Source organism: Chaetodon auriga, chromosome 5, assembly GCF_051107435.1.
Source record: "Chaetodon auriga isolate fChaAug3 chromosome 5, fChaAug3.hap1, whole genome shotgun sequence".
NCBI lineage: Eukaryota > Metazoa > Chordata > Actinopteri > Chaetodontiformes > Chaetodontidae > Chaetodon > Chaetodon auriga.
The window spans coordinates 29,675,001-29,687,329 of record NC_135078.1 but is presented as its reverse complement, the minus strand read 5'-3'; the positions used below and the strand labels follow the sequence as shown (position 1 = coordinate 29,687,329).

Sequence of the window (12,329 nt, the reverse complement as noted above, 5' to 3'; positions counted from 1 at the left end):
GGAGCGATGACTCGAAGCAGCGTAGGACTTCCTGGTGGTGACGTCATGACGACGATTACGACGGCGGGGACGATGAAGCTTACGTAAGTGACGTAAAACCTCCTCCATTGATTCGCGGGAAAACTGAAAAAATGGCGACGGCTGAAGTTTGAAGTTTAGCGCCACGAAACGCAGAGAGACAAGACAGAGAGACGGGAAAGAGAGAGAGAGAGAGAGACAGAACAGGGAAACGGGACAGAGACAGAGAGACAGGACAGCGAGACGAGACAGAGACAGAAACTGAAGACACGAAGACACAGACGGTCTGTCGCGATCGAGTCCGTCCTGGCTGTCTGTCTGTGTACTGTGTGTCTGTTGTTTGGAGGAGGACTGGTGGAGACAGACCGGCTAGAGAAGGTAAGACAGCTCTGCTTTCTGTATTTTAGCCCGCCTTTGCTCGGTTCAAGCCGCTGTTTTATCCCGGGCTTGTCCCGGCAGTGTATTCAGCAATGTCGGTATGAAAACGGTTTGTAGACCCGTTTTAGTGTCCGGTAAAGCGCTGGTAACGACAGACTGAAGTACCGTTAAATACAGTTATTACAGCACAGTAATTTGAGCCGTTACGCCGCAGGTAACTGTGTGTGTGTGTGTGTGTGTGTGTGTGTGTGTGTGTGTGTGTGTGTGTGTGTGCGCGCGTGTGGGTGTGTGTGTGTGTGTGTGTGTGAGAGAGAGAGAGAGATAGTGCTGTGGATGAACCAGTTAAACCAGTTAACGGGAGGTAAAGCGCTCAGTTAACTGCTTTTCCCCTCAGCTGGTCCGTTAGTTTCTCGCGGTGACACGGCGAGTTACCGTGTGGTGGGTCGTTAACGGTGGTTAGTTTGTGGTTAGTCGGTTCGTCAGTTAAACGGCATGTGGGTCTCGGTTCTGTGGGGTCACGAACTGCGCATGCTCCCCCATGTCAAAATCCCCCTGACAGTTCAGGAATGAATCACAGCCACAGCCTGTCTGCCTCACTGCCTGCCTGTCTGTCCATCTGTCTGTCTGCACAGATTTCTGGTTGTATGAACTGATTTCAGGCAGAGACCGACAGATGAACAGGCTGAGAGACAGATGAACAGACAGACAGTGAGACAGACGCAGGCAGGCAGGCAGTATAAAGAGTGAAATGGCTCAGAATTGTCACAGCGTCGTCCGACTGTAGTTTTATTCATTGGAATGAATTTTAAATAATTATGAATGGCTCAATTATGAATCATAATGAATGAGTCATAATTGAGCTGCTGCTAACAACATTTAGATTAACTAATCAACTCCCCTCTGAACACCATCCAAGAATAGTGTTTATACGAAATACTGTTAGCTGATTGGATCATACCATGAGGTCAGAGGTCACTGAGAGCCAATAAATGAAGCCGTGTTTAACTTCACGAATGTCGACAGTGGAGGAAAAAATACCTGTCTGTCTCTCCGCAGGATGTTTGAGCACCTGATCGAAGCCTTCTGTGGTCTGGAGCCCCAGGTGTCTACAGGGGGCGGGGCATGTCGGGGTGTACGGGATCTGGGGGAGGGGGAGGAGTACAGTCTGAGTGTTGGACAGTTTGTCCTCTGTCACTGGTCAGATGGACTCTACTACCTGGGCAAGATACAGCGGGTAACTCTCTCTCACACACACACACACACACACAAAATCAAATACGGTCTCCACCGATTGGTTGGTGTAACTCTGTTTGTTGTGATGGTTGGACAGGTGAGCCCCCCTAGGCAGAGCTGCTTCGTCACATTTGAGGACAACTCCAAGTTCTGGGTCCTCTGGAAGGACATCCAACACGGTGAGAGACGGAGGACAGGTAGAGAGGGAGACAGAGAGAGAGAGGCGCACACACACACACACACGCACGCACACGGTAGAGATAGAGACATCCTACACTGTTAGAAACAGACAAAGAGAGCAAGACAGGTGAAGACAGACATGTGCAACGGTGAGACTCAGACAGGTAGAGAGAAGGAGAGCAAGAGGCAGACAGATGGAGAGAGAGAGACAGAAATCCAGTGCAATAAAAAAGAAAGGTGGAGAGAGACAGACAGGTAGAGACAAAGAGAGAAAAATTCAATAAGGTGAGAGACAGACAGGTGGAAAGAGATACACAGGTGGAGTCAGACAGACAGACAATATGGCAAAAAGCAGTTGGAGAGAAAGACATCCACCATTGTAAGAAAGAGAAAGATGTAGAGAAACAGACAGGTAGTGACGGTAACAGGTTGAGAGAGACAGACAAACAGACAGGTAGAGAGAGAGTGAGAGACAGGTATAGAGAGAGACAGGTGGTAGTGGTAGACATCCAAAACGGTGAGAGTCAGAGAGAGACAGACAGACTGATAAAGACACTTGGAGAGACAGGTAGACCTTGAGAGGGAGACAGATAAAGACCTAAAAATGTTTCTGTCTGACGTCTGCCTTCACTCTTGCTGTCAGTCACAATCTTTTGTCCAATCACTTTGCAGCTGGAGTGCCAGGGGAGGAGCCTCGCTGCTCAGTGTGTCGGGAGGCGGAGTCAAAATCAGACAGCCAATTAAACCAAAACAACCAGATCCTCATCTGTGGGAAGTGCGGCATTGGTGAGTGAGACAGGCAGCCGGTTAGCTAAAGTGACTCGACGTGTCGCATCTGGAGAGCGCGGAACCCAACAGGTTTTGTGTGACATCATGTTGGATCAGGTTTCACACCAGGCCTGGAGGTCCTTTTTTGAGAGAAGAGAAGAGAGAATCAGAGGGACAATCCCCTTTATTTGTCACACAGATACATGCCCATATCATGCCCACACACGCCATGCACTGGTGAAATTTGACTTCCGCCTTTAACCCATCGTCCTTCCTCCGCGGCAGACCAGGAGCGGTGGGCTGCCATCCAACCGGTGCCCGGGGACCCAGTTCCTTTTTTGTCACCATTGGTCAGGTGGTGATCTTCTTGCATGTTTTTAGTGGGGGTATATTTTATGGAGGATACCCCAGGTGAACACGGGGAGAACATGCAAACTCCACACAGAAAGGCCTTTTTCCTCAAGCAGCAGGCACCGAAGGCATGGTGGAGGACACACCCCCGGTGCCCGCAGCGAGAATCGAACCCGGGACCTTCTTGCTGTGAGGCAAGAAGGCCACCCTGGGGGTCACAGGGTGCCACACCATTTTGGCCTTTGATAAATACAAATTTTGAGGGGCATCACAGCCAAAGTGTAGAGCAGCAAGGCTGAAAACAGAGAGAAATATTTGCTTTTTGTGATTTCATGAATGTAAATGTTGTGAAAGGACAACGCTGAGTCCTCAGTGGCACTAATAATCATGTTTAGAAAAGTAGTTTGAGAATCGGCAAAGGAAGTGCATTCGTTCACTGCATGCTGCCATCAGAAATAGAAGATAATTAGCCGGATCAGCAACCGTCAGTAATATAGACATAGATTTGTTTATTTGAACAGGTTAAAAGAAAAACAAAATAAATAAAATATACAATGTGCTTTGGCAAAAAAAACACCCCAAAAAACAAAACAATTAAAGAGACAGCTCTGTAGCAACATAGATAATCAAACCTTGTTCGAAAGGGTGTAGGATGAAGTTAATAAATCTTATCTAGTCCAACCCCTTTATTGTTGTGTTAATATAATTTAATCAGTCAGAGCATGTGAAGGAGAACAGCACAGAAGAAAAGAACATGTATCAGACAGAAAGGCACATTGCCCATTGTTATAAATTCATGTTTCCGTTTCTCTCCTGTATCCTTTCAGAATGTGGTTTCTAAAAATTTCTTTGAACTTATCTAGTGATCTGCAGGTTTTTGTTTCTTCGCTGCAGCTGTTCCACAGATTAACTCCTTTGACTGATATACAGTGCATTTCTGTGTTGGTACGTACAGGTTGTTTTTTAAAAATGCATATTCCCTTGAGATTATGTTTGTTTTCTCTTATTTGAAACAACTTTTGGATGCCCTGTGGTAACTGATTCTGATTTGCTTTGTACATGATCTCAGTTGTTTTGAGGTCGACCAAATCCTTGAATTTCAGTGCCTTCAGTTTGATGAAGAGTGGGTTTGATGGTTCTCTGTAGGTGCTTTTATTTACAATTTTTATTGCTCTTTTTTGGAGTTTGTATATTGTATTGTATGTGTGTTTGTATATTGTAATGTGTGTTTGAATATAATTAATACAAACACACATTATTAGACTGTAAACAATGAATCAAACCAATATCTAACTGAACAGCAAAATAAATGAGTAATGTACGTCCAGTGTTTGAATTAAACGTAAGCTGTCGGCACTCTGCAGGGAAAATGTCAGAGCAAAGAAAAAGGACAGATTAAGGATTCCCTTCGCAGAAACGCTTTAGTCTACAAACGGTGTCAGTATAATCCATAAAGAGCAACTTTGTTTCTTACTTCACAGATTTGGGATTTTGTTGGCTCAACTGGTGGTTACCTGCACTCTTGAAGTAGGAGACAAACATTTGCTGTGTTTGTGGTTTTAAATGAGAAAATCTGTAACTTTCTGTAAAGGACAGTTGAAAACTGGCTGTGTGGTCGAGGGGACTTTGGTCCTGGTGTAAATCCTGGCCCAGCCTTTAGGTTCATCCAGGTGTTTGACTGAATAATAATATGGTCTGTCTTTTTCTCCCTTCCTGTCTGTCTCTCCCTGTCTCTGTGCCAGGTTTCCACCAGCAGTGTCATGTTCCATCAGTAGAGGGCAGCATCAGTCTCAGTCCCTGGTTCTGCAGACGATGTGTCTTCGCTCTGGCTGTCAGGGTATAAACACATGCAGTAACACTTGTTTCCTGCTGCTGCTGCTCCACATTGAGACACTTTCACAGACCAATCAGAGGGGACCTCCACAAAAATGGCTGAACATCATGTTTCTGCTGCAGATTATAACACTGACACAGCATGACGTTTACATCCAGACCTTCTCTCAAGCTTACTTCCTTGTCTTTTTTTGTGCCACTTGTAACTCTGGTCTAAACATTAATGCCACGTTGTGTTAGTCACTGGACACAGTCTTTAACTCCCACTACTACAAATACATGTTTCCACGTTTAAAATATTTGGCCTTTATAACTATGGTTTTAAGAACAGTCCGTAGTTTTGACACCAGCTGTTCAGATGAAAAGTGACAGACAGAGATGATCAGCATCAGTAATGACTAATTCAATAAGGAAAACAGTCCAACTCACTTCCTGTCTGTTTGCTGCTCCTCCCCACAGAAAGGGGGCGCTCTAAAGAAAGGTCCTATAGCTAAAGCGCTGTCAGCCATGAAACAGGTGTTACCTTACGAGCTGGACTCTCTGGACTGGGACTCCCAACATCGCACCAATCAGCAGCAGTGTTACTGCTACTGTGGAGGCCCTGGAGAGTAAGGCCGACCAATGAGAGACGCAGGCACACACACACTTTGACAGTGTCACACTAATGATGATCCCTCTCAAACCGTTGGCATGTGTTGTGTGTAGGTGGTACCTAAAGATGCTGCAGTGCTTTCGATGTCAGCAGTGGTTCCATGAAGCCTGCACTCAGTGTCTGCAGGAGTCCATGATGTTTGGAGACAGGTGATGCAGATCTCCTCTCCTCTCATGCTCCTCTGCTTCTCCTGCACTCTTCTTTACATCTTTCTTATGATCTGCTCCTCATTTCTCCTCTGTGCTCCTCTTTCTTTTCCTCTGTGCAATTTTTTTGTGATTTCCTTACTTCCTGCTCCACCTCAGGTTTTACCTCTTCCTGTGTGCGGCGTGTAATAAAGGATCAGAGTACGTCCGCCGTCTCTCTCTGAGGTGGGTCGATGTTGTTCACCTGGTTCTCTACAACCTGTCAGTCAGCAGCAAGAAGAAATACTTTGAGCTGGACGAGATCCTCACCTTCGTCTCTGCAAACTGGGAACATTTACAGCTTGGGAAGGTACTGGACTATGCTTAACTAAGCCTGGGCCAAACTGCCAGACCACACACCACATCTGAGACTGTGCTGAACTAACCCACCCAGTAACTTCAGCTGGATGGACCCTGGTCAGGATTTTAACCTGCTTGTTTGTTTGTTGTTTAGCTGTCTAACACTCCTTCGTTAGAGAGAGGGCAACACCTGCTGGACGCTCTGAATAAATACAAGAGCAAGTAAGAAACACCCACGCTGTTTAAACTGTATACTCATCAGTGTATTTGTACATACTAATGACAATATGTGTGATTGCATTTAGGTTTCTGTGTGGCAAGGAGATAAAGAAGAGGAAATGCATCTTTCGTCTGAGGACTAGAGTCCCTCCCAACCCCCCCTCCAAGCTCTTTCCTGAGCGCGCTCAGAATGATGGAGGACGGGGCCGTAAGAAAGGCATTGTCAGGAACAGGTATTTCTTATTTTCCCGGTGACGGTGTTCATCGGGTCCGTCTTTAGTCCTTTAACCAGGAGCTACTCCAGTTTGTAGTCCAAAGAGTCTGGTTTGTGGTTTCTAACACCAGAAGGTACTGGTACTGGCTGAAAACTGCAGCTTGAGTCACGTCACTCTTTGTAATTTAAAATAAATAGACTTGAAGCATTCAAGTATGTGTTGCTGACAACTGAGTGATTCTAATAGCAACATATCTGCTCTGTAATAGAAACTGAACACCACTTTGTGTGTGTGTGTGTGTGTTTGTTTACGCAGTGCTTCAGCTGAGAGGAAGAGGAGGAAGTCCAAGTGGCTGTTAGAAGATGCCATTCCTAATGTGAGACTGTTCTGCTCTTTTCTGTGCATTCTGTTTCCTAAACAGTCTCCTGTGTCCCAGGCTAAAGGTCTAATGTGTCATTACTGTGACTGTGTCTGCAGAATGAGCTGTCCTGCAGTTGGACGTCCAACCATCACATGGCCAACATCTTTGATTTCACCCTAGATGAACTGCAGAGCCTCAAGAGGTGAGACAGAAATCACTTCACCAATCATCAGTTTTTAAAGTATCATCGTATTACCACCATGTGATTTTCCTTCTCAGTGGTTCCAGTAGGACAGTCAGTATTGACCAGGACTCTACTGATGCCTCCACTTCAGGATCTGCTACAACCAGTGCCTCTTATCACTTCAGGTAACAAGCAGTTTACAGACCTGTCCTCCGTCTTTATCGTCCTGCTCAGCTCCAGCTGTGGATCACTGTCAGTTAATGTATTCAGTGAAAATCATCAGATATGAGTCATGTGAATTTTCAAGCTCAGCTGCGTGTAGAGGAGAGCTCTGACGTAGCTTGTTTATGCCTTACTTTATAATTATCTTTAACAACTCGGACTATTAAGAAATATCGAGTGTAAGCCTTTTATTTCGATGGACACTCAAATGGGGTAAGCTCATATCCAAATCTACGATAGCTAACAACAATGGCCTCTCCGACTCCAGGTGAGGGCACATCTATTAATATGAACTCACTGAGAACCTGAACAAACAGCATGCCAGTCTGAGAGAGGGCATGTCCACCCTCAAAGAATCAGCCATGCAAGAGACTGGATAGTTTTCAAAGCATTGTGACAGAAACCCTAGCTAGGGCAGATTTTGACAAAATATTTGCCGCAGAAACTACCATTAAGTCGCTGCAAATGCAAAATGTGGACCCTCTGGATCTTATTGGGAACCTAGAGAACCGTTCACACTGGGCCAATCAGATTACGAGAAAGACATGTTTGATGACCCTCCTGCCAGGAGAGAGAGCACAGCATGGGTCAGACTCAGATGTTTGAAAAGCTCAAACCTTTGTGGTACGCTCCCATCAGTTTCTGCAACCAGCGAGTCAGGGCTCTGGATGATGCTCGTGAGCCACAAGGGGCTGCCTACCGCTGTCTAGCATCTTTCTATGGACCGGAGGGTCTGAAAGTTTACTGGCTAACCTTTAAACTTAAGTGGACTACACTGCCTAGGAGTGGACTTCAATTCCGGATATTCTCCCTCTCAACACAGTGATCAGCAGTTCAATAAAGGAGGTAAAAGGAGGAGTCATCTGTGCACCTGTTATGTTTGATAACCTACCAGGTTTAAGTCGCTGGCTGACTGGAGTGGTGGATAGTTTCACGCTGGCCGACTATGTTCTGACCTTCATGCTTGCAGCTGACTGATGAGGTTACGTTTGATTTGACATGTCAACCTGCTTTTTGTTGTTGTTTTCTTCTTCACCAGTGTTTGCTAGCAGTTAAGATTGTTGAGAGGTTGGATGCTCTCCTGCTAGTTATGTTTGGATTAGGTGAGCTAGTATCACCGGTTTATGAGAGACCCGGATAATGCTGATATGAAGGACTCCGGAGGCAGTCTGTTCATGTTGTGTTTTGTATGTTGTATGGGGATGGGATGTACTGCCATTTGTGATTTTGGTTTATTAGTAATTTATGTGTTGACAAGATATCATTACTCTGAGGGGAAGCGATACTAATCTATAACAACATATTAATTACACCATCACCAACGGTCTCTAATCCTAACATGCTTCACCTCACTGGGCCAAAGCTGCCAGCGTGCAAAACAATATGAAAAACGTGGCTACGGCAGCACCAACTTGTCTCTGTCCACTCTCATTCTCTCTGACCTTTGACCTCTGTGTCTTCATAAGGAGGGTGGGCAGCAGGAAGAGGAAGTTGCCTAGCAACAGCTACAGCCAGTGGGCCAGTCGCAGTGAGGCAGGGGAGGAGCTTGGAGGAGAGGAGCCTTCTGTGATGCTGGAGGACCAAGACGCCACAAACCACCCTCACCTGACATCAGACTCCTCCCATTTCCTTTCAGATCCTTCCCAGATTCCCTCTGACTCCTCCCACCTCCACTCTTCCATCTCCTCGTATTTTGGAGTGGCAGGCAGACTGACCAATGGGGAGAGGTACCAGGTGCTGGCTCGACGTGTTACTCCTCAGGGGACTGTCCAGTACCTGTTGGAGTGGGAGGGGACAACACCTTATTAGGACGTTAACAGAGTAACGGGGGTTAGATGTCGTGTGAAGCTTTGATTCCTCTTCCTGCGCTCTGACAGGGGACACTTTGTTTCCTGGTCAGCTCCCATTGGTCAAAACAGCTCAGAGCTCAGCTGCATCCCTAGTAACAGTGGCACATTTACCGTGTCCACGACAAAAGTCCATCTGATGACCACGTGTTCAAGTTAGAGAGTTTTAATGTTTTTCTTAAAGTCATTGCTCGTAAAGATGTTTTTCAATTTTATATGTCATAAACATGAAGCCAAAAACACTGTTTTCAAAGGAAGCAAGTCTTCATGTTTAATGTCAGTTGTTTACCATCAGGATTCTCACAATTTAGGATTAGGACCAGTTTGTCTTAACAGAAAAATGAGAACTAATCCAGAAACCAGTGAACTGGATCTGACAGAAACATGTGTCCCCACAAACCTCTGTCAACCGTATGTCCTCACAAACCTCTGAAAGTATGTCCCCACAAACCTCTTAAAGCATGTCCCCACAAACCTCTGTCAGATGTCTGTCCTCACAAACCTCTGAAAGTACGTCCCCACAATCCTCTGTCAACCGTATGTCCTCACAAACCTCTGAAAGTATGTCCCCACAAACCTCTGTCAATGTCTGTCCCCACAAACTTCTGTCAGACGTCTGTCCCCACAAACCTGTCAAATGTCTGTCCCCATAAACCTCTGTCAGGCATCTGTGCCCACTACTTTCTGAAAGTATGTCCCCACAAACCCCTGTCAAATGTCTGTCCCCACAAACCTCTGTCAACCGTATGTCCTCACAAACCTCTGAAAGTATGTCCCCACAAACCTCTGTCAATGTCTGTCCCCACAAACCTCTTAAAGCATGTCCCCACAAACCTCTGTCAGACGTCTGTCCTCACAAACCTCTGAAAGTATGTCCCCACAAACCTCTGTCAGACGTCTGTCCCCACAAACCCCTGTCAAATGTCTGTCCCCACAAACCTCTGTCAACCGTATGTCCTCACAAACCTCTGAAAGTATGTCCCCACAATCCTCTGTCAATGTCTGTCCCCACAAACCTCTATCAAATGTCTGTCTCCACAAACCTCTGTCAAATGTCTGTCCCCACAAACTTCTGAAAGTATGTCCCCTCAAACCTCTGTATGATGTCTGTCCCCACAAACACTTCTTGGAGGTGTGTTTCTACAGACGTCTGTCAGATGGTTTGCAGGTGAGTTCGGAGGAATCAGGTATCAAAGCTGAACATGAGCCTGTAAAATCAGTATTTAGTGAGAACAAACAAACCTTTAAATACAACCAAAGACCGTTCACACACCATCACACATGCATATATAGTGTTGTATGAGTATTTAGTCGTCTGGTCTGTATATTATCAGAATGACAGTAGATGGATTTTATGTCACATTTCTTCTTCTCTGCCTCTGACATGTTAAACAGTCAGAGGCTCCTCCTGTTTCCTGTAGTGCCCCCCAGCTGTCAAACAGCACACCGCCTTACCTGTTCTCACTGTTGTGCCTGTGAGCGTTTCCAAATTTGAGCTGAACAGAAAGCACTTAATTTAAAGCAGACTGAGATGTTCAATCAGAAAACTGTTGCTCCGATGTTAAACGGTTCAAGCTGGTTTTGTTCCCAGTCAGCGACGTCTCCGAGGAGGCTCTACCAGCTGGCGATGCCCAAACACTGGTGGTGACCTCGGAGCAGCAGCTGATCTGAGTCATGCTTGTTCACCGATGAAGCTCCAGTGAGGTCTGAGTTTTTGTTCTGTGTTTCCTTTTACATTTCCAGTTTTAATGTTAACAGCAGGATTTCAAGATATTTTACATCTCAAACCTCTCAGACTCATTTAGTCTGACAGCAGACAGCTGGAACCTACTTCAAACAATGAAAATCATCCTCCATCTCCTACGGTCCTCTTTTGGAGTTTATCTGAAGTGACTGTGAGTCTTCAACAGTCTTGGTGACAGAATCGAGGAGTCCAAATTTAGTGTGTTTAAAGGGATATTTCACCACCGCAGAGATGTGGTAAAACTGGGCTCTAAGATGCAAAGATACAAATCCTTTTTAGAAAACCTGCAGCAGCCAGAATGTACAGCGCCACACCAAACCACAACACTGGTGGGTGACGTCCTGCGAGTTGGTCAGTGCTTGGTCATAAACTCATTACAGCTTCATTAAAATCTGTTTCTGGAAGCAGAAGCGATGAGTGACAGAATCTGTGTTCGTGTTTGATCAGCACTGCCGCCCCTCACTCCATGTGAGTTCTTGGAGGCAGGAATCTAAAAATGTGGAATGTTGTCTTTTGCTATACAGCTAACGTTGTGATGATGCAAAGCTGGTTTAAAATTCAGGAGGTTTCTGTCTCTGTGAGCTGCAGCAGAAGGATGCGTTCTGCAGGAGCTCGTCAGTCCAAATCCCCAAACACAGCTCTTCATTTGTTCTGGCTACCAACCAAATTCTGCGTACAGATATATTTAACTGCTCTGGCACTTTATATCCTGGTCTGAATGTTGTTTCAAAGCCTCGTCAGGGTCATGGGCGTTCTTTGACTAAAAACAACATTTCAGGATATTTCGTTTAGTCACAATTGGCCTGAAATTTTGTGATCTGAGCTCCATTGCATGTTTTTAAACCAGAGCTCTGACCGTGAACCTGCACACGAGCGTCAGGGCCAAGATGAACTCTTTGCTTTGTGTAACTCGGACTGCTGAAGCTTCATGAGGACGACTGGATTCAGTCCTTTGTGGATTCCAGCGTGACGAAGGAATCCTCACACTCAACGACTTCAGGGTCGCAGATGAGAAGCCACAAACAAAAACTACAAATCCCGCCGGGCTCACATACCCAGAATTCAGTCTTTCCTTTTTTTACCGTCATAGTATTGATCGCTCCATGTTTCTTGTCTTGCACTATTGTCACACTCGGTATCTATGCAATCATCACCTGATCAGTATTCCCAAACTGATGATTAGAGATTGATCAGTGATGAGGAGCCTTTCTATTCAAATTGAGATGTTCCATGTGACTGTTCATTTCTGCTTTGTTTTGACTTCAGAGGTTAGCTTGAAGCTAACAGTCCATTGTTTTGAATGAGTGCCAACAGTGCTAACAGTCTCTGAGACATTAAACTGTCACTTTAAATTTGCATCCATGGTAACCACACTCCCCTCCCATTGGCCTGTTGGATTGTTGTTTTGATCATGTGACTGTATATTTGCCTTTTCTCTGTTCAGCTGACCAATCAGCCACCAGTTTTCCGGAATAAAAAAACTGTTTGACCTTTGACATCTGTGTTTGTCCCTCCCTGTGTGTGTCTGTGTGTGCGCACATACGTGCTCAGCAGTGAGAGTGTGACCGGTGATAATCTGTTAATTCCATTAAGGTGTTACACAACACGTGAGGAACTAAACACACACATTAAGAGTCAG

The 12,329-nt window shown here is 45.5% G+C and overlaps 1 protein-coding gene across 1 annotated transcript; it reads left to right on the top strand.

Annotated features, from left to right (window-relative positions):
- The first annotated feature begins 203 nt into the window (after window positions 1–203).
- Window positions 204–12,154, top strand: phf19 (PHD finger protein 19). Its single transcript, XM_076729885.1, has 14 exons — window positions 204–396; window positions 1,453–1,630; window positions 1,727–1,808; window positions 2,482–2,595; window positions 4,671–4,765; window positions 5,221–5,369; window positions 5,467–5,562; window positions 5,719–5,908; window positions 6,053–6,120; window positions 6,204–6,350; window positions 6,648–6,708; window positions 6,810–6,895; window positions 6,973–7,062; window positions 8,566–12,154. The coding sequence occupies exons 2-14, from the start codon at window positions 1,454–1,456 to the stop codon at window positions 8,906–8,908; spliced, it is 1,698 nt and encodes a 565-aa protein (XP_076586000.1). The 5' UTR covers window positions 204–396; window position 1,453; the 3' UTR covers window positions 8,909–12,154.
- The last annotated feature ends 175 nt before the right edge of the window (window positions 12,155–12,329 follow it).

Excerpts from the sequence above, each read along its gene's own strand:
- phf19 (XM_076729885.1), top strand. The coding sequence starts at position 1,454 with ATGTTTGAGCACCTGATCGAAGCCTTCTGTGGTCTGGAGCCCCAGGTG. Across the intron at positions 1,809-2,481 it reads CTGGAAGGACATCCAACACG|CTGGAGTGCCAGGGGAGGAG; the intron begins GTGAGAGACGGA and ends ATCACTTTGCAG. Across the intron at positions 2,596-4,670 it reads CTGTGGGAAGTGCGGCATTG|GTTTCCACCAGCAGTGTCAT; the intron begins GTGAGTGAGACA and ends TCTCTGTGCCAG.